This window comes from Moschus berezovskii, chromosome 14 (assembly GCF_049115385.1).
Source record: "Moschus berezovskii isolate FMDL1 chromosome 14, NW_MosBer_1.0, whole genome shotgun sequence".
In the NCBI taxonomy this organism is placed as follows: Eukaryota; Metazoa; Chordata; class Mammalia; order Artiodactyla; family Moschidae; genus Moschus; species Moschus berezovskii.
The window spans coordinates 47,373,249-47,391,005 of record NC_142473.1 but is presented as its reverse complement, the minus strand read 5'-3'; the positions used below and the strand labels follow the sequence as shown (position 1 = coordinate 47,391,005).

At 44.4% G+C, this 17,757-nt stretch overlaps 1 protein-coding gene across 1 annotated transcript in view; it reads left to right on the top strand.

The window, feature by feature from the left end:
• SWAP70 (switching B cell complex subunit SWAP70) overlaps nucleotides 1-15,116 on the top strand; it is a 78,200-nt gene extending 63,084 nt beyond the window's left edge. Inside the window, exons 8-12 of the mRNA XM_055423396.2 lie at nucleotides 4,569-4,676; nucleotides 6,252-6,418; nucleotides 12,326-12,524; nucleotides 13,483-13,579; nucleotides 13,913-15,116. Coding sequence (XP_055279371.1) covers nucleotides 4,569-4,676; nucleotides 6,252-6,418; nucleotides 12,326-12,524; nucleotides 13,483-13,579; nucleotides 13,913-14,019 — 678 coding nt within the window. The 3' untranslated portion in view covers nucleotides 14,020-15,116. The remainder of the gene's footprint in view (nucleotides 1-4,568; nucleotides 4,677-6,251; nucleotides 6,419-12,325; nucleotides 12,525-13,482; nucleotides 13,580-13,912) is intronic.
• The last annotated feature ends 2,641 nt before the right edge of the window (nucleotides 15,117-17,757 follow it).

Below are 17,757 nucleotides of genomic sequence, written 5' to 3'. Positions count from 1 at the left end.
TATGCCTTGCCTAAGACAACTATTATTTTCACTTCTTATGTATCTTTCTAGATTCATGTAATGTATATTCAAGAGAATATGAATATACATTCTTATTTACCCATTTTTAAACACAATAAGTACATACTCATGATTCTGCATCTAGTTTATATATATATATATATTTCTGTGTCAGTGTAGTATAGCTTTCTCATTCTTTTTGATAGCTATATAATATTCTATGATATGACTATATCATTACTTATTTAACCAGTTCCTCCTATTGATGAACTTTTGGGTGATTTTAGTCTTTTGTTTTAATAAGCAATGCTACAGGGAATTATTTTGTACTGTGTCATTTTTTCATACATGTCTAAAGGGCTTCCCTGGTGGCTCAGACAGTAAAAAAATCTGCTTGCTATCCAGGAGACCTGGCCTCAGTCTTTGGGTCAGAAAGATCTCCTGGAGAAAGGACTAGCTACCCACTCCAGTATTGCCTGGAGAATTCCGTGGACAGAGGAGCCTGGCGAGCTATAGTCCATGGGGTTGCAAAGAGTCAGACGCGACTGAGTGACTAACACTTACTTAAACATGTCTAATATATCTGTGGAATGAATTCTTAGAGGTGGGATTGCTGGGTCAGAGTGTATATACATCCATAAGTATGACATACAGGCTGATGGAACTGCCACCATGTCAAATACTGCTGTTCACTGTGTCAGATAAAAAAGTGTTCTAGAATTTGCCAGTTAACTACTCCAGCCCAGAAATATCACACTTCACTTCTATTTATTTACAGTATTTTGGTCAGAACTCGTCACATGTTTCTGAAGTTGGTTGTCGGTCTTACTGGTGTTTCCTTGTGTAAGATGAGTCATTTTTCTCTTGTCACTTTCAGTATTTTCTGTCTTTGGTTTTCAGCAGTTTTACTATGATTTATATGTGTGCATGATGTGATGTGTGTGTTAAACTCTTTGTATTTATCTTACTTTCTTGGATGGGTGGATTAATGTTTTCCATCAAATTGGGAAAGTTTTCAGTCGTTATTTCTTCCAGTATTTTTCTACTCCTTTCTCTTTTACCTCTCCTTCAGATATTACCATGTTGTGAATGTTGGTGTATTTAATAGTGTCTCACATTTCTCTGAGGCTATTTTCCATTCTGTTTTTCAGATTGGATAATTTCTATCAGTCTATCTTTGATAGATTCTTCTTGTATGGGTGAGACCCTCTAGTGAATTTTTTAGTTCAGTTATTGTAGTTTTCAACTGCAAAATTTCCATTTGCCTCTTTTTATGATTTCTATCTCTTTACTGATGTTGTCTGTTTGAGGGGATATCATCATATCATCTATAATTTCCTTAAGCAAGCTTTCCTTAGTTCTTTGAACATATAATAACTTCTTTGAAGTCTTTGCTAAATCCAGAGTCTGGGCTCCTTCAAAGGTAGTTGCTATTGCTTGCTTTTTTCCAGTGTATCAATCACACTCTTTCTTTACATATCTCATAATTTTTTGTTGAAAACTGGATGTTTTAGATGATATTTGTAAGCAGCTCTCGATGTGGCTTCCGCCCTTCTCCCAAGGACTTATTGTTGTTTGCTCATTTATTTGCATAGTGACTTGGCTGGACTGTTTCAGTGAAGCCCATTTTCCTCATGATATGCAGCCTCTGACTGTCTGTCCTCTCTCAAGGCACAACCTTGGGTACGGGTACAGTGTCCTGGGGTAACCACGGTATCAACAGAGCTTTTGTTTTTCTGTATTAGTTTCTAAAAATAATGTTTAAAGGTTATGCGCCATTTGTAGTTATTACAAAATATCGGCTGTCTTCGCCATGCTGGATGATATGTCCCTGAGCCTGTCTTACCCCCAGTAGTTTGTATCTCCCACTCCTCCCTCCTGGATCTAGCCCCTCCCCGTCTCTCCTCACTGGTAACCACTAGTTTGTTCTTTGTATCTGTGAGTCTGCTTCTTTTTTGTTATATTTACTAGTTTGTTGTATGTTTCCGATTCCACCTATAAGTGATATCACACAGTATTTCTCTTTTTCTGTCTGACTTACTTCACTTAGCATAACACCCTCCAAGTCCATACATGTTGCTGCAAATGGCAAAATTTTGTTATTTTTTATGGCTTAGCAGTATTCCACTGTATATTTGTAACACCACATCTTCTTTATTCATTCATCTGTTGGTAAGACACTTAGATAGCTTCCATATCTTGACAATAATAAATAATGCTGCTGTGAACATTGGGATGCATATATCTTCAAATTAGTGTTTTTGTCTTGAAACTCCTACCTTATCACCCAGGAGTGGAATTGCTGGGTCGTGTGGCAGTTTTGTTTTTAGTTTTTTTGAGAATACTCTATAATGTTTTCCACAGTGGCTGCACCAATTTACATTCCCACCAACAGGGTTTGGCTTTTTTTCCCCCTAAATCTTTTATTTATTTACTTATTATTTTTGGCTGCACTGGGTCTTTGTTGCTATGTAAGGGCTTTTCTCTAGTTGTGATGTGTGGGCTTCTCATTGTGGTGGCTTCTCTTGTTGCGGAACACAGGCTGTAGCGCAAGGGCTCAGTGGTTGTGACACACGGGCTTCGTTGCCCTGCGGCATGTGGGATCTTCCTGGACCAGGGATCGAAGCTATGTCCTCTGCATTGGCAGGTGAATTCCTACCCATTTGACCACCAGGGAAGTCCTGTTTGTTTTTTTTTAATGTTAAATTGTACGAGCTGTTTATATATGTTGGATAGTAGTCCCCTTATTGGTCATATTATTTGCAAATATTTTCTCCCATTCAGTAGGTTGTCTTTCATTTTCTTGATGGTTTCCTTTGCTGTTCATAAGCTTTAAACTTTAATTAGGTCCCATTTGTTTTTGCTTGTATTTCTTTTCCTTTAGAAGACAGATTAAAAAAATATTGCCGTAATTTATGTTAAAGAGTGTTCTGCCTGTGTTTTCTTGTAGGAGTTTTATAGTATCAGGTCTCTCATTTAGGTCTTTAATCCGTTTTATTTTTGTATGTGGCAGCAGGGTTCCGTCTCCACCTCTGATCTCTTTGTTAAGTTGACTGTCTCAGTGGGCATCCCGTTCTCAGGTGTTCATCTCACAGGTTTCTCTGTTGTTTTCAACAATGCCCTGGGGCCTAACTTGCCCCACAGTCTGATATTTAAATTCTGGCCCACATTTGATCTTTGAGGCCTAAATTTGAAACTTGTTCCTAGTACATGGGGGCTCTTTGCTGTCTTCCTCTATTTCCCCTGTCAGACTTCTTAGCTGGCCTGTGATTTAATTTGTTGATCTTGTTGACTGAAAAAAACACACAACCTAAAAGTTGAGAGTTATATTTTATCTGGTGCCTTTACTGAGTATTCTGGCCTGGGAGAAAGCTTCTCAGCTGTGAGGAGCTGTTTCAGAGAGAAAAGTGGGGAGCCAGGATTTATAGGAGTTTTTGTTGGGGGAAAAAAAAAACACCCAAAACCGTGTAGTTAGTGCTTATCACAAAAAAACAGATATTTCAAGTTCATGATTTTAGTGCTTTTCTATGTATAGGAAGATACAGATCTTAGCTCATTAAAATGATTTTGTAGGTATGCATTTTAACTCTCTAGGTCCAGTGTCCTGTTTCTCTCCACCCTGAATTTCTTTCGTGGGTCATTGTTGGGATGGCTGCAGTGTCTGAAGGCTTGATAGCAGACAACATCCTTTGTTTATTGGAATGGCAGACAACTTTTTTTTTGTCTGCATCCTCCTGTGAGATATCTTATCCTTAGACTGGAAACTGAGAGGGAGCCTTGTGTGCTTGGTTTCATGGCCATGGGGTAGAGCCTCCTTCTACTGCCAAGGCAAGGGTAGGGTGGAGAAGAGGCCGTGCTGTGGTTCAGATGCCATAGACTTTCACAGTTCTTGCTGAGATTTAGTTGATTTTCTTGGATAAATGTACTCTGTTTGCTGTATGCTCTTAGGATAGTTCCCAGAGACCTTAAATGATTGCTTTCAGTTTTTCCCTTCTCTCACTAGAGAACCACCCTTTGGGAAGTTGGGCTTCCCTGGTGACTCAGACAGTAAACAGTCTGCCTGCAATGCTGGAGACCCAGGTTCCATCCTGGATTGGGAAGATCCCCTGGAGAAGGGAATGTCTACCCACTCCAGTATGCTTGCTTGGAGAATTCCATGAAAAGAGGAGCCTACAGTTCATGGGGTCGCAAAGAGTCGGACACGACTGAGCGACTAACATAACAACAAGGCTTTAAGAAACAGCGTTAAGATGACAAAACTTCAGTGAGCTCAAGAAACAGACTTGAACTTCACAGATGCATTTGCAAATGAATTTAATGACGACACTAAAATTTTCTTTGCGAAAATGTTACAACTTACTAGGAGTCATTTGTTTATCCAATTTGTTTTGTATGTTGACTGGGAAAATTGTTGGAATGGAATTTCATTGGATCTACAAGGTTTATTCTGTCTTTATTGAACATTGGGAATGACTGGCTTCCCCTATAATGTTTAAATGTGTCCCTTTCTCTCCAAATGCACTTCCACTGTAACGTTCCCTGCTTTTCTGTGGATGGTTTTTGGGTAGAAACTGGAAGAAGCAGCATCTCGGGCAGCAGAAGAAGAAAAGAAGCGCCTTCAGACTCAAGTGGAGCTCCAGGCCAGGTTCAGCACGGAGCTGGAGCGGGAGAAGCTTGTAAGTACCGCACTCCCCGGGGTGCTGCTGCTTTAACTTGAAGAGCCCGCCCCCAATCCCGTCCTGGTCAGCAGGACAGAGGCCAACCTGTGTGGGTAGAGGGACAGGAGCCGGCCTGGCTTGGTGGAGGGTGAAGACCTTGGAAGCTCGAGTGAGATCATCTTGCCAGCTGAATCTGCTGCTAACTCATGGTGGGCTGGCTGTTGGGGAGGTTTTGTGTTTGTTAGTAACTCTTTATCAGTTTATTGAGCGCACTGTATGTGCCTGGTATCATGCCAAGGATGTAAAGGTAAACCTTGCTCTCAAGACCTCCAATAGAAATTTATGGAATGGGGTGATAAGTGCTGTGGGGAGGGGGACTCCATGTCCTGGTTTGCCTGGGACAGTCCCCGCCATCCTGATATAATTATTGCTAGCATCCCTTTCATCCTTCAGAGTTTTGGCTTGGAAAATAAAGAACTATGGAAAAAGTAAGCACAGGTTCCATGATATTTCCCCTCTATAATGAGCAAGAGTGGGGGTTCTGAAGTCATGAGAATATGTGAATGCTGGTCTGTCACTCTTGGGAGCTCTGACTCATCTTAGGAGTTCTCATCCCCATGGTTCAGTTGCTTCAGGCAGTGAGCTGGTTAACTGGAACACAGTTCTCCTCACATTGGGTTACAGTGTGTGGGAGAGGGCTGGGTCCAGGGCCTACTAAATAGGTGCTGTGAAATTTCCTTCAGCAACTTTCTGTTGCTTAGACTTGAAGTGGATGTGTGTGTGTTGTGAAAGGAAGGCACCCAAGATCTGAGGGGTGCTGCACCACAGCCAGATCTGGGTTCATGTCCTCTGCTCTTGCTTATGAGTATTAGTTTCTCTTCTTCAAATTAGGGGGATGTCACATGATCTCTCATGACCCCTATGAGGATGAAATAAGCTAATGCAAATGAAAATATAAACTGCAGAGACATATGCTAATATGTTTGATATTACATTTATGATGTCCTTGTCTTAACTTTTAAGGCAGAGATTCAAGTCTTTTTAATCCAGAATGGAGAAACCATAAATGTGTTAGAATGCTAATTAGATGCTTGAGGGTCCCCCAGGTCTGGAGGTGCCCTAGGGAGGGAGACGGTAGAAGGTGCTGGGCAGCCAGGTAAGTGCAGGAGAACATCTTTCTTTTCCCCCTTCTTTTCCCCCTTTGGCTGTTCTGAGTGGGAAAAGGTTCATTCCTTTTAGATGCTGTTGGTAAAGAGATTGTGGCTTTAAGATAGAAAGGAAGCTAAAGAGAAATTATACCGGGAAGTATTTTTTTCTTGAGTTTGAAACGCAGTGTGAAAGGGATGAGAAATACACCAGGGCAGGAGAACAGCTTTGGGTGTAGTTTGTGTGCCTAGACTCTTAAACTGTGGGCTTGGGGATGGGTGTGGCAGTCTTGCCTCCTCCATCATCATGGAATGAAGGACAGGGCCCTGCCCACCCTGAAGGGCTGTGGCTGTGGCTATGGCTGTGGCCCCGCTCAGCATGGTGTTGGAACAGGAGGCTTTCCTGAGGGTGAAGTCAGCCTGGTTTAAACATGACTTATACCCTCAGATCAGGCAGCAGATGGAAGAACAGGTTGCCCAGAAATCCTCTGAACTGGAGCAGTATTTGCAGCGGGTCCGGGAGCTGGAAGACATGTACCTAAAGCTGCAGGAGGCTCTCGAGGATGAGAGACAGGCCCGGCAAGATGAAGAGACCGTGCGGAAGTTACAGGCCAGGTACGGATCGACTCATCCTCTGTGCTTTGTGTGGTCTGCTTGGGTTCATACACTTTCTAGGAAGCACTGACTCTGCTGGAGAGCGAAGAGTCTCTGCCAGATGGGAGGGACCCTGGAGGCTTGGCTGGCTGGGTTCTTTATTCCCAATTTCCCCTGGGAAACCCTTGCTTCTGTGGCTAATGACAAGCCATGTATCTATTTCAGAGTAGTCAGATGGATGTGTTTGGTGCAGTTCCCTTAGTCAGATTCTAGAATGTCCGTGGAGCCAGCATCAGGCCTGATGAGAATCTGGTTCCTTCCACATGTTCCAGACCTGAGAAGGCCCTTGGGTGGAGGCAGGGGCCTGTTAGGCCAGAGCTGCAGCCACTTTGGGGGACAATGAGGAACTGAGCAGTTTCCATTTGGTCTTTCAGGATTGGTGGCATTCCTTAAATAATTCTTAGTTTTAGAACTTCTTGAAACAGATTTTTTTTTCCCCTTAGACCTTTTAAAGTCAGGTTTTCTATGTATGATAGTCGTGATCTCAGATGAGAACTCTCACTTTTGACTTTGGTAGCGGTAGGAAGGATGAAGTAGAATGAAGACCCCAAAGAGCAAATGTCAGCTGCCCTCTCCCAGTTTCTAACTTGCTTCCCCATTAGCTCTCTAAGATGTCACGTCAGGGGATGCAGCACTAACCACTTTTTGCCTGTAGCAGCAGCTGGTTAGTGTAGGCACACCTCACGCTATTGTAGGAGTGGTTGTGGGATGAGCTGGGATATATTTTCCATGGCTGCCATCTACACATGGAGCTGTAAGAAATGTTGGTTTAATCTTCAGGTAGGAAGAGAGAAAGGTTTCTTTGTCATGTACGTTGCCAAAAATGACTTTAAAAACAAATTAGGTGTTGAAATTTATGATTCTATTAAGGAATAATTGTCTTCTAATGGAAGATTGAATACTTTGCACATTGCTTGTCACACATGGGTCACACAAGTTTGTGTTCATCATGGTATCATTAGCCAGGGTCTAGGGACCTTCACCCTCTTGCCATTGGGCAGTGGCAGTGGCACTGTACATTTGTGATGTTAACACACCATCCACTGCATGGGAAGGTTTGGTCCCATGTGACTTCCAAAGAGAGACATTCTAAGGGACATTAGATATTTTTGACCCTCATCATTTGTGATGTGTTGAGTTTATAGATTGCCCTTGTGTAGAGAGTTCACAGATGAGATATGCAATATATATTTACTTCTCTGAAGCTGTGAGGGAGATTAATTACGACATGACAGAGATCAGATCATAAAGGGAACCAGGTAACTGTAGAAATTTATTAAAGTATTAGTTATATCATGTTTATAGAATGATGTTTTGAGTAAGACAGTTTTGGATAATTAACGGCAATAATTTTTAATCAGTAGTAAATATCAGAATCATTTATATAAATCTTTGAAAAATGCACATGTAGGGACTGTTCCAGATTTACCATATCAAAATATTTGTGGATAGGAGCCCAGGCATGAGTATTTTATTTAAAAAGTTCTGGCTAGGGAATTCCCTGGGCTTCCGTGATGGCTCAGTGGTAAAGAATCTGCCTGCCAAAGCAAGAGATTCAGATTTGATCCCTGGTCCCGGAAGATTCACCTGGAGAAAGAAATGGCAATGCACTCCCCTATTCTTGCCTGGAAAACCCCATGGACAGAGGAGCCCGGCGGGCTATAGTCCCTGGGGTCACAAAGAGTCAGACACGACTTAGTGACTGAACAACAAGGGAATTTCCTGATGATCCAGTGGTTAGGACTCTGCGCTTCCACTGCAGGGGCACAAGTTTGATCCTTGGTCAGGGAACTAAGATCTTGCATGTCTCATGGCATGGCCAAAAAAAGAAAAAGCTCTGACTAATTAATTATTTTGTACACTCTAATCTCAGTAAATGGAAAAATGGTTTCAACTTAGTAAATGCAAATATAACTGCTACATACAGCTCTGTACCAAAAAGCTGAAAGTACTACACAAAAACTAACTACTTTTTCTTGGTATTTTAAGGTCATTTTAGGCATTTTACTGTTCTGTTTTTCTTTTAACTTTGATTTTGGAACTTGAAATGGACAGACTTGCGCCCTCTAGTGGTCATTTTTTAAAGTGCGGTGAGTCCATATCTTTTCCAAAGTCACAAGAGGCTGGGCCTGATTCAGAGGGACATTTTGTCAGACTGACAAAGGGGGCTTTCTCCTTGCTCCCACTCTTCAGGGTAGGCCTTTGTGGGTAAAAGGTCAAAGGGAATCATCATGGAGTTGGGACAGAAACGTTTAAGTCTAGCACTAATGAACTGAAGAGCTGAAAAAACTTCAATTTTAATGGAAAAACAAAAAACCTGAAACAAGAAGACCCAGATGGCTCAAGTCAAAGTTCTTGTATTTAAGCGATAGGCGATTAAAAAGTATCTCTGGGGAAACTTAAGACACTGACGGAGGAGGGACCATCCACTGGAAAAAAATGAGATGCCAGATGTTCCAAGAGTGACTTGCTATTGCTTAGAGCTAGGGCAGAGGTTGACTGAAAAGCCCTCTGTATACACCCTAGAGCTAAGATTATGTTTCATGACTGAGCAGGCACACACTTCAGTCAACTGGAACATAGTCTTCGCTGAGGGTGTATATAGAGGGCTTTTTGGTTAACCTCTGTCCTTGTTCTAAGCAATAGCAAGTCACTTTTGGAACATTTGGCATCTCATTGTTCTTCAGTGGATGGTCCCTCCTCTGTCAGTGTCTTAAGTTTCCCCAGAGATACTTTTAATCGCGAATTGTTTAAATACAAGAACTTTGACTTGAACTATGTGGGTCTTCTTGTTTTGGGTTTTTTGTTTTTCCATTAAAATTGAAGTGTTGTTGTTTTTCAATGTGTAATCCTTAAGGTTATCTAGCCTCTTCTGAGTGGAACTCAGAAGGAAACTGTTCATTTACCATTTGGACAGCTCAATTATTGGAAACTTCTTGAGACTAAGCCATAGTCTGTCCCATTATAACTTCCACCCACTAAATTTTTATGTTTGTAAGGCCTGGGAGCACACTTTGGTCAGGTCTCTATTCCCAGCAACTAATGCATTGTCTGGCACATGGTAAGTACCCACGGAATCTTTTTTGAATGAGTGGATCCAAGTTCTACTCTTGGGGCCGTATGGAACAACAGTCCACACAATAATAGATAGCCCCGGACTGAGGATCTGGGTTTGAATCCCAGCCATTGTACTGTCTAGCTGTGTAATTTTTAGCAAAGTTACTTCACTACTTTCAGCCTTCAGTTCCTTATCTATAATAAGCTCATAGAGTTGTTGTAAAGGCTGAAGAGGGTGGTGCTTGCAAAGAGTTTAATGTCTGGATTTGGTAGTCATCGGAGTTTGTTGGTTTCTGTTCCTTTATATCTCATTTGCAGATGGAGAAGAAATGTAATGTATAGAATGTCAAAATAAGCATTCAAAAAAGATGTTGACAGTCTGGAATGCTGGTTTTAGAGCAAGAAGATAATTTAAAGTATCAACAGGACAAGTAAAGGATCCAGGAGACTTGGCTTAAAAGCAATTCATTTGAAAAGGTTCAGGGTTTTACTTCTCTGATATAATTGATTGCCACAAACCTCATATACTCATATACTCTCAGGCAGTCTTCATGAGCATTCAGAGCAAATGAGCTAATAGTCCCATCATAACAATATGAGCTGACATTTATTCAATACTTACGATGCGGTAGGCACTGTTCTAAGAACTTTACCTGTATTATCACATTTAATGGATCATCAAACCTTTGATGGTGGGAGTAGTTCCTAGTGGGGCTTCCCAGGTGGCGCTGGTGGTATAGTAATATGCCTGCCAGTGCAAGAGAGGCAAGAGATTTGGGTTCGATTCCTGGGTTGGGAAGATCCCCCGGAGTAGGAAATGGCAACCTACTCCAGTGTTCTTCCCTGGAAAAACCCATGTACAAGGGAGCCTGGCAGGCCGCAGTCCATGGGGTTGCAAAGAGTCAGACATGACTGAGCACGCGCGCGCACACACACACACACTCACACACTCACACACAGTTCCTATTCCTTTTTCTCATAAATGAAGAAATTGAGGTACAGAGAGGTTTGTCTTTAGTCAGGAGTCCTGTTTGCAACCAAAAAAACCCCACCTTGGGTTAGCTAAAGCAATCAAAGTGTTTTTTGGAAGGTTCTTGAGAAATTCACCAATTCCTCAGAAAGGCAGGTGGCCAGGCCCTGAACACAGGCAGGAACCAAGGGAGGCTGAGCAGACCAAACAAGGCCATGGGACGAGCCCAGTGAGGATGTCACTGATGCAGACGTTGGCATCATGGGTTTGTCAGTCAGTTGTACCCATTGCTTCTGCCATCACTCAACACTCCGTGTTGCTACCACCAGCAAGATAAACTCCCCACTGTCTCTGCTCTGTGAATCAGTGGTTTCACGAAGTTCTAGGATTGACAGCTGCTTAGCCAAGCCCAGCTTCCACTGCACCCCAGCTTCCCCAGGGCAGAAGGGCAGGGGCTGTGGCTTCTGTGTTGGGAGTTGGACCCCATTTTCCATCAAGACATCCCTGGACATGTGAAGGGGATTGAGTGCTGGGCAGCCTCAGTGTCGCTTGCCCTCCAGACTTTGACCACCAGGATGAAGAAACAGGAGATCTTCCAGTCTCGTTCACTGGTATATCTCCCATGTCTTGGAAAGCACATGGACGGTGTATAGCATACACACTCTGGTCAGCCCCTGGTGGCAGGGTAGTGTTCACTGTGATGTCACATCTGAGAGACGACTCAGAGGGAACACACTGGCCCTTTGTGGAACCCAGGGGAGGAGATAGGAGAGTGCATCCTAGTTGAGAAAGAACTTTTAAGGATCAAGGCTGCCCAGAAATAAACTGACCCGGATTGTGAAGCAGTGGCCCGTCACACACGGTTGGAGACAACCCTGTAGGATGTCACTGAGGGAATTCTTACAGTGGTGCAGGATTGGGGTGGTCAGATAGTGGCTGTAGAGTCTGTCACTTTATTTCTGCTGCTGTCGGCTTTAGACGTGCAAATGCTCTTAGGCAGCAGTAACTGTCTGCTGTGAGGTTTGTTACCTCAATTCTGACGATCAAGCCCATAGACATGCATCCTCTCCTGGGCTGGCGTCTAACCACATTGTCTACACTTGGGGTACAAGTTAGTTTATTTATTAAATACCTGCTTAACCTGGGATATCCTCCGATAGGTAGCCTGTTATTAAAAGATAACATTTTGAAGTCATGCGGGCCTGGGTTGAAATCCATTGCTTACCTGTGCGTCATACTTTTGAACCCTTTGACTTCATCTGCAGGGACAATAACACCTTGCAGAATTCTGGGGGGATCACAGGAACGAAGGTGAAGAGCCTGACGTGTAGTGCTTGGTCAGTGCTTCCTCTGCCTTTTGTCAGCTCCTCCTCTTTTGCCTTTGTGGGTGTGTCAGCTTTTCCCTTGGTGATAGGTTTCTGCTAGATAAAAAAGTGTTTTAATGTTGTAGCAACCAGGCAGATTCCAAAACTCACCGCCGCCGCCTGCCTGTCAGTCAGTAAGTGCCTCGTCCAGGTCACTTACCCTTTGTGCCTCCCTTTCTTCGTCTCCGAACCGAATGATAATACGTAAGCCTGTTGTGAGGATCAGCTGAGAAAATGCACTTCTTGGCCCATTAAGCCTTCAGTACATGCTATTTTTAACTTTTTTTCATAAAAGGGTGAAACAGCTTGGAGCAGACCCGTGGGTCACCTTACCCACAAATCTGGGCCTGTCTGGCTCCTAGTTTCCTTCTTGTGAGAAGAGAGGTGGTTAGATGACCTCCAGGCTCCTCTGAGGCTCTGCTGCGCTTTGTCATCTTCTGGGTCGGGTGCGGTCACCCTGAGCTCTCTGTATTGCAGGCTGCTGGAGGAAGAGTCGTCCAAGAGGGCCGAGCTGGAGAAGTGGCATCTGGAGCAGCAGCAGGCCATTCAGACCACGGAAGCGGAGAAGCAGGAGTTGGAGAACCAGCGCGTCATCAAAGAGCAGGCCCTCCAGGAAGCCTTGGAGCAGCTGCAGCAGCTCGAGCTCGAACGGAAACAGGCCCTTGAGCAGTACGAGGTCATTACGCCCATCCCTGCAAATACATGCATTTAAATTCTTAAACATTTAAAAACAAGAGAATATTTTCTCTGCCGTAAAAAGCTGTGTGACAATGTTGCTTAGCTGTAAATAAGGGTTTTTCACAGGCAATGAGGTATAACAGTTGGAATTCAGTCGGGAGACTGAAACCACACATTAATTTGAACAAGGAAGGTTTAATATAATCAGCTATTAACTACAACAGGGGATTACCTACTGAGCAGCCAAAAAAACTCTAAGAATACAGGAAGGGCAGACACAGGAAGTAGCCACTGCCCCTGCCCCCACCCCGGCTGAGACAGAACACACAGGGAAGGAACACACACACTTTGCTCTGTAAGCCCAGTGCTGGGATCCGGTCCCCCTTGGAGAGGGCATGGCCTTGGCCCCTGGACGGCAGGAAAGCCCAGCGAGGCACTGTGACAGGGAAGCTACCCTCTGGGGCACTGTGACAGCTGCCCACAGGGGACGGCCACTGAAACCTACTAGAGTGGACACCGTGGCTGTCCCCCCGTGCCACAGGAGCTGCTGAGATGGGCACAGTGGAGCCTGGAGGCAAAGCCCCACCTCTTCCAGTGTCCTGCCAGCTCCTCCACTGACGAAGCTTAAGTGGGGCCCGCTGGCGAGGGTCACAGGCAGGACAGCGAGGGGTGGATTTGGAGTCGAGAGGCAGTAAGGCGTCACTGGCACAGGAGTATCTTATACATCATCTATAATTAGTGTGAATTAGGTCCTCGGGGGACCTCGGGCAGGTTACTTAACTGCTCTGAATCCTAGTCTCCACCTTTATACCATGGGGGTAATGATAGTCTGTGTTTCTGTGGCTGGGATGACTTAATGAGATAATCCACAGGCATGGAGCAAGTGCCCAATCATTGTTATTTGGCTCTTAAACTGCCTGCGTGTTTGCAGAGTCTAAAATCTGCTCTTGTTCCAGGGAGTTAAAAAGAAGCTGGAGATGGCCACTAAGACGACCAACAGCTGGAAGGACAAAGTGGCCCATCATGAAGGCTTAATTCGGTTGATAGAACCAGGTAACACGCTCTCTGAAGCAGTCAGATATTTAGTCAACTTTTCTGTTTCATTTGTGTACTTGAATTATGCTAAAAAAAAACTTTCTTAGCCCAAATATACAGGAACCCAGCTCTTTGCAATAAATTTTTCTTGAATTTCTTTTGCCCTCTGATAGTTGAGAAGGCCTGTTTAATTCCCTTTGTATACATCTTCTGATGGTTTTGCCTCCTGTGACCTTTATGGATATTCCTCAGAGAAGAAAATAAAGTAGAAAAATGTACTCTGTCTATAGAAAAATGATGTTAATTGAAGGATATAAGACCTTGTATGTTTGATGCACGTTTGTCTTTTAGGTTCAAAAAACCCACACCTGATCACTAACTGGGGTCCGGCAGCTTTCACCCAGGCAGAACTTGAGGAACGACAGAAGAGCTGGAAAGAAAAGAAGACCACAGAGTGAGCCATAGTCATGTCAGCTGTGTAGGTTGCAAGCATAGCTGCAAAACTTTATGCTAAAGACAGAAGGACCTGGCTTTTCTGCTTCTAACTTCCAGCACCTCTTATGGGGTCAGTATACTAAAGAAGCCTTCTTATTTATCTGCCAAGGAAGGGCTTACCTGAAAAGAAAAAAAAAAAAAGTCAACATTGTCAGGCTTTTTATTTACTCTTTCTTTGAAAACCTCAGCTTCTGAAAATTCCCTTCAGCTCCCTCAGATTCTTTTTGGAGGAGGCGGTGCACAGACAGCCCAGTGGCGTGTGACCAGGAGCTGGGAGGTGCTCAGGTCACTGGGTGTCGGAACCTCTGTGGGCTGGGGCTGTTGTTTTTCCAGCAGCGTATTTCCTCCTCCAAGTGCTCGTTTCTAAACTAAGTGGGCCACTCTGCTTGCCATGGTCCACGGTGGATGTGGACTGCCTGACCACGGCTGCGCAGCTGGAAAAGGCACTTCTCCTGCACGTGGTGCTCGCTCGGACTGAGGGATTGCCATTCGTGTCTTTGGTTGTGCAGGTTTAATGCCATGTGAGCCATTGGCATCTGGCTCCAGAGGCACTGTCTCAAGGGGCAGAATTCTTTTAAATAATGCTTTGGCTGAGATAGATACTTACGAATCAAAGAGCACAGAGACGAACTAAGTGAATCCCATTCAGAATGATGTTTGATACTAACTGAATTCTCCCTGATATTTAAAATGGTTTCAACCATCCACGTGCTGGCAGACCCCTTGGTTTTACTTTTGTAGTTACTGTACAGAACATCTCTGGTGTGTGTGAATGCTTGTCTTAATCAGACCTTTGCCTTAATAAATAGTGACATGATCGTTCCTAGAAATTATACATGAAAAAGTTTTTAAAATGTATTTTTGTGATGTGCCATGTTGAGAGGGAACAAAATATTTATAATTTTCAAACATTCTTACCTAAATATTGTACAATGTAATATGCTGAACTTTCTTAATTTTTTGGCTAATTTTCTAAGATCTGTTAAAAATGTTTTGTATGGTTCTTGTTTGTTTTAGTCAAATGGAGTCAGTAAGAAAATAAAAAAATACTGGAAGAGCATACGTTTTAAGCTGTCTGATTTAACAGAACAGGAGGGTAAGGTTGTGTGTATGTGTGCATGTTTCCATATAATGAGGTGAACTTGGATTTAAGGATACTTCCTGAAATACTGGATTTGCAGTTTGTACCCCCCAAACCAATGCTGTCATGAAGTTAGCTATGGCCTCAAGTTTGCCGTTTGAGTCACTGATGTGGGAAACCATGGTGGATGTGTCAGCTTACAAGCGGGAACTTACACGGATAATTTCTCCCTCGTCCTTGTTATTCCCTCCTAATCCTCTTACCTCTGCTTTCCCGAATTTTCTTTTCTGCCTCTCCTGTTTTTCTTTCAGTTTTTACCAGAGTAAACAGTGTGGTTTTTTTTGTTTTTGTTTTACACGGTTGCCAAGATTAAAAAATGCCTTTTGTGGATTAAGCAGGCCCACTCAGTCCAGCCTGATTGTGTCCTGGAAAGCTGAAATGTGGAGGGACAGTGTCTGGAGACGTTTTTGGTGGTCACTACTGGGCGTGTTACTGGCATCTAGAGGGTCGAAGCCAGAGATGTTGTTATATTCCCTACGATTCATGGGACAGTCCTTGTAACAAAGAATTACCTGGCCTGATAAACATTCTCTGCAGAAAGGCACGTTCTGGTCCAGAACAGAACAGGCTCTTGGCGTCAGGGTTTCCCTAGGAGGGGTGTCAGGAGTTGACCTCTTTGGTGTAAATGGAATGCACATGGGAGGACAGTGGCCGGGTGCTCCGTGAGCGGGCAGAGGGCAGGAACCGAGGCTCGCCCCGTGTGGGGCATTGTGCTTCAGAGACTCTGTAAAGGCCCTTTCTGCTTCTGTGCCCGGGGAGTTGCTTTGTATATGCTTTAAAGTCGTCCTGGGATCCAGGCTGCTGAGGCGGGAAATGTAAAGCTGCCATGACCTTGACTATGGGGAGGGGCTGTCGGAACCGTTTCAGCAGCAGGGGTGGAATGAGTGTGCAGATTTATGGCCCGGCTGGTAACGTCCCTTGCAGAGCACCGGTGCCTGTTCCACTTGGCACAGCCTCCGTCATGCCTTCACAGCCGTGCCAGCAAGTCACAGCTGTCCTGGCAGAGCAGGGATGGGGTGACGTCAGGCCACGGGGAGTGGGAAAGAGGTGTGGCCCAGCCTTTACCAGTTCAGAGTAGGGACTCAGCATTGACTGCGAAAATCAGTGTTAGGAGTACCTTGAGGTCCATCTATTTCCTCTTGCTCTTCCTTCTACTTCCTTCTGTATTTTTATATTCATTTTTAGACCCATAAACGTCACCCCTCAACTTAGGAAGCAAAATGGTGGTATCTACTCATGCTAGAGACAGCACCTGCCCTACAGGCCAATAGTCCCCCCAGGGGAAGTGAGGCAGGTGTCCAGAAGGAGACCCTGCAGGAGGTTCACGGCAGCTTCATTCAGGATGACCCAAAGCGGCAGCAACCCCAGTGCCCATCAGCTGAAAACAAATCTGTGGATGTGGTGTGTTCAGACAAGGACCCTATACTTCAATTAAAAGTAGCGTTACTGAGAGATGAATTTCACAGACATTTTGTTGAACGGAGAAGCCAAACACAGAAAATACTGTTTGACCCCATTTATATTAACTTCTAGAACAGGCAGAGCTAATTTGCGGATTTTGAAGTCAGAATTGTGGTTACCTGGGGGTGGAAAGGAAAGTTATTGACTGGAAACAAGTGAACTTTCTGGGATGCTGGAAATGGGTAGTGGTTACATAAGTAAAATACATCAGCTTTATACTCAAGGTTTGTAGTTTGCTCTTTTGTAACTAGTGCCTCTAGAATGCTGGGCTGGCTAGTCCCTGGGGTCAGCTGGTTCAAAGCCCTCCCTTTGCAGAGAAGGACCTGGAAGGGGACCAACAACATCTACCCAGGAACAGCTGACCGTCTTCTAGGATGTGGTTCATGACGCCACCTGCCTCCTCTGGGTTCTTTAAATACATTTGATGTCACACGGTTTTATCACAGGGTGTTTCTGTCTCCCACCGCACAGCTGGTTCCGTGTCCCTGCTTCACCCCTCCGTGGAGGAGTGGGCCCTGACCCCTTCTTGTCCTGTGCCCAGCTTCCATTGACCTTTCTGAGGTTGCTGAGTCTTTGCCCTTGGGTAGTGGGTAGATCTGTGGTGGACACTGCATTCCATCCAGGGCTAGCCTCAGATTCCTCTTCCATGTCTACTCTGTAGACACAGCATACTGATTCTCAGGGTCGTTCACCCACAGGAATGAAGGCCTTTCTCCCTGTTTATGTCCACCTCCTCAACAGCTGTCCTTGGGGCCCGGATGAGGGCCAGCAGGACGTGATGAGTGGGAGACGGAAGCTTTGTTCAGCAACCCCGACTCCAGCCAGCCCTGAGCCCCGCATCCTGCCCTTCTTCCCCATCTAAATCTCTCATTTCCTGTCCCAGTTCCCCCAGCCTCTCGCCCGCAGTCAACAAACACTCTGCTTTGAGTAGCAGCTCATGATGGGTCTCTTGATTACAGGGTGTCTTAGGTGTTCCTCTTGGAGTTCATCCTGTGTGGGCCTCTCTACACTTCCTGGACTTGGGTGACTTCTTTCCCAGGTTTGGGAAGTTTTCAGCTATTATCTCTTCAAATATTTTCTCAGGCCCTTTCTCATCTGG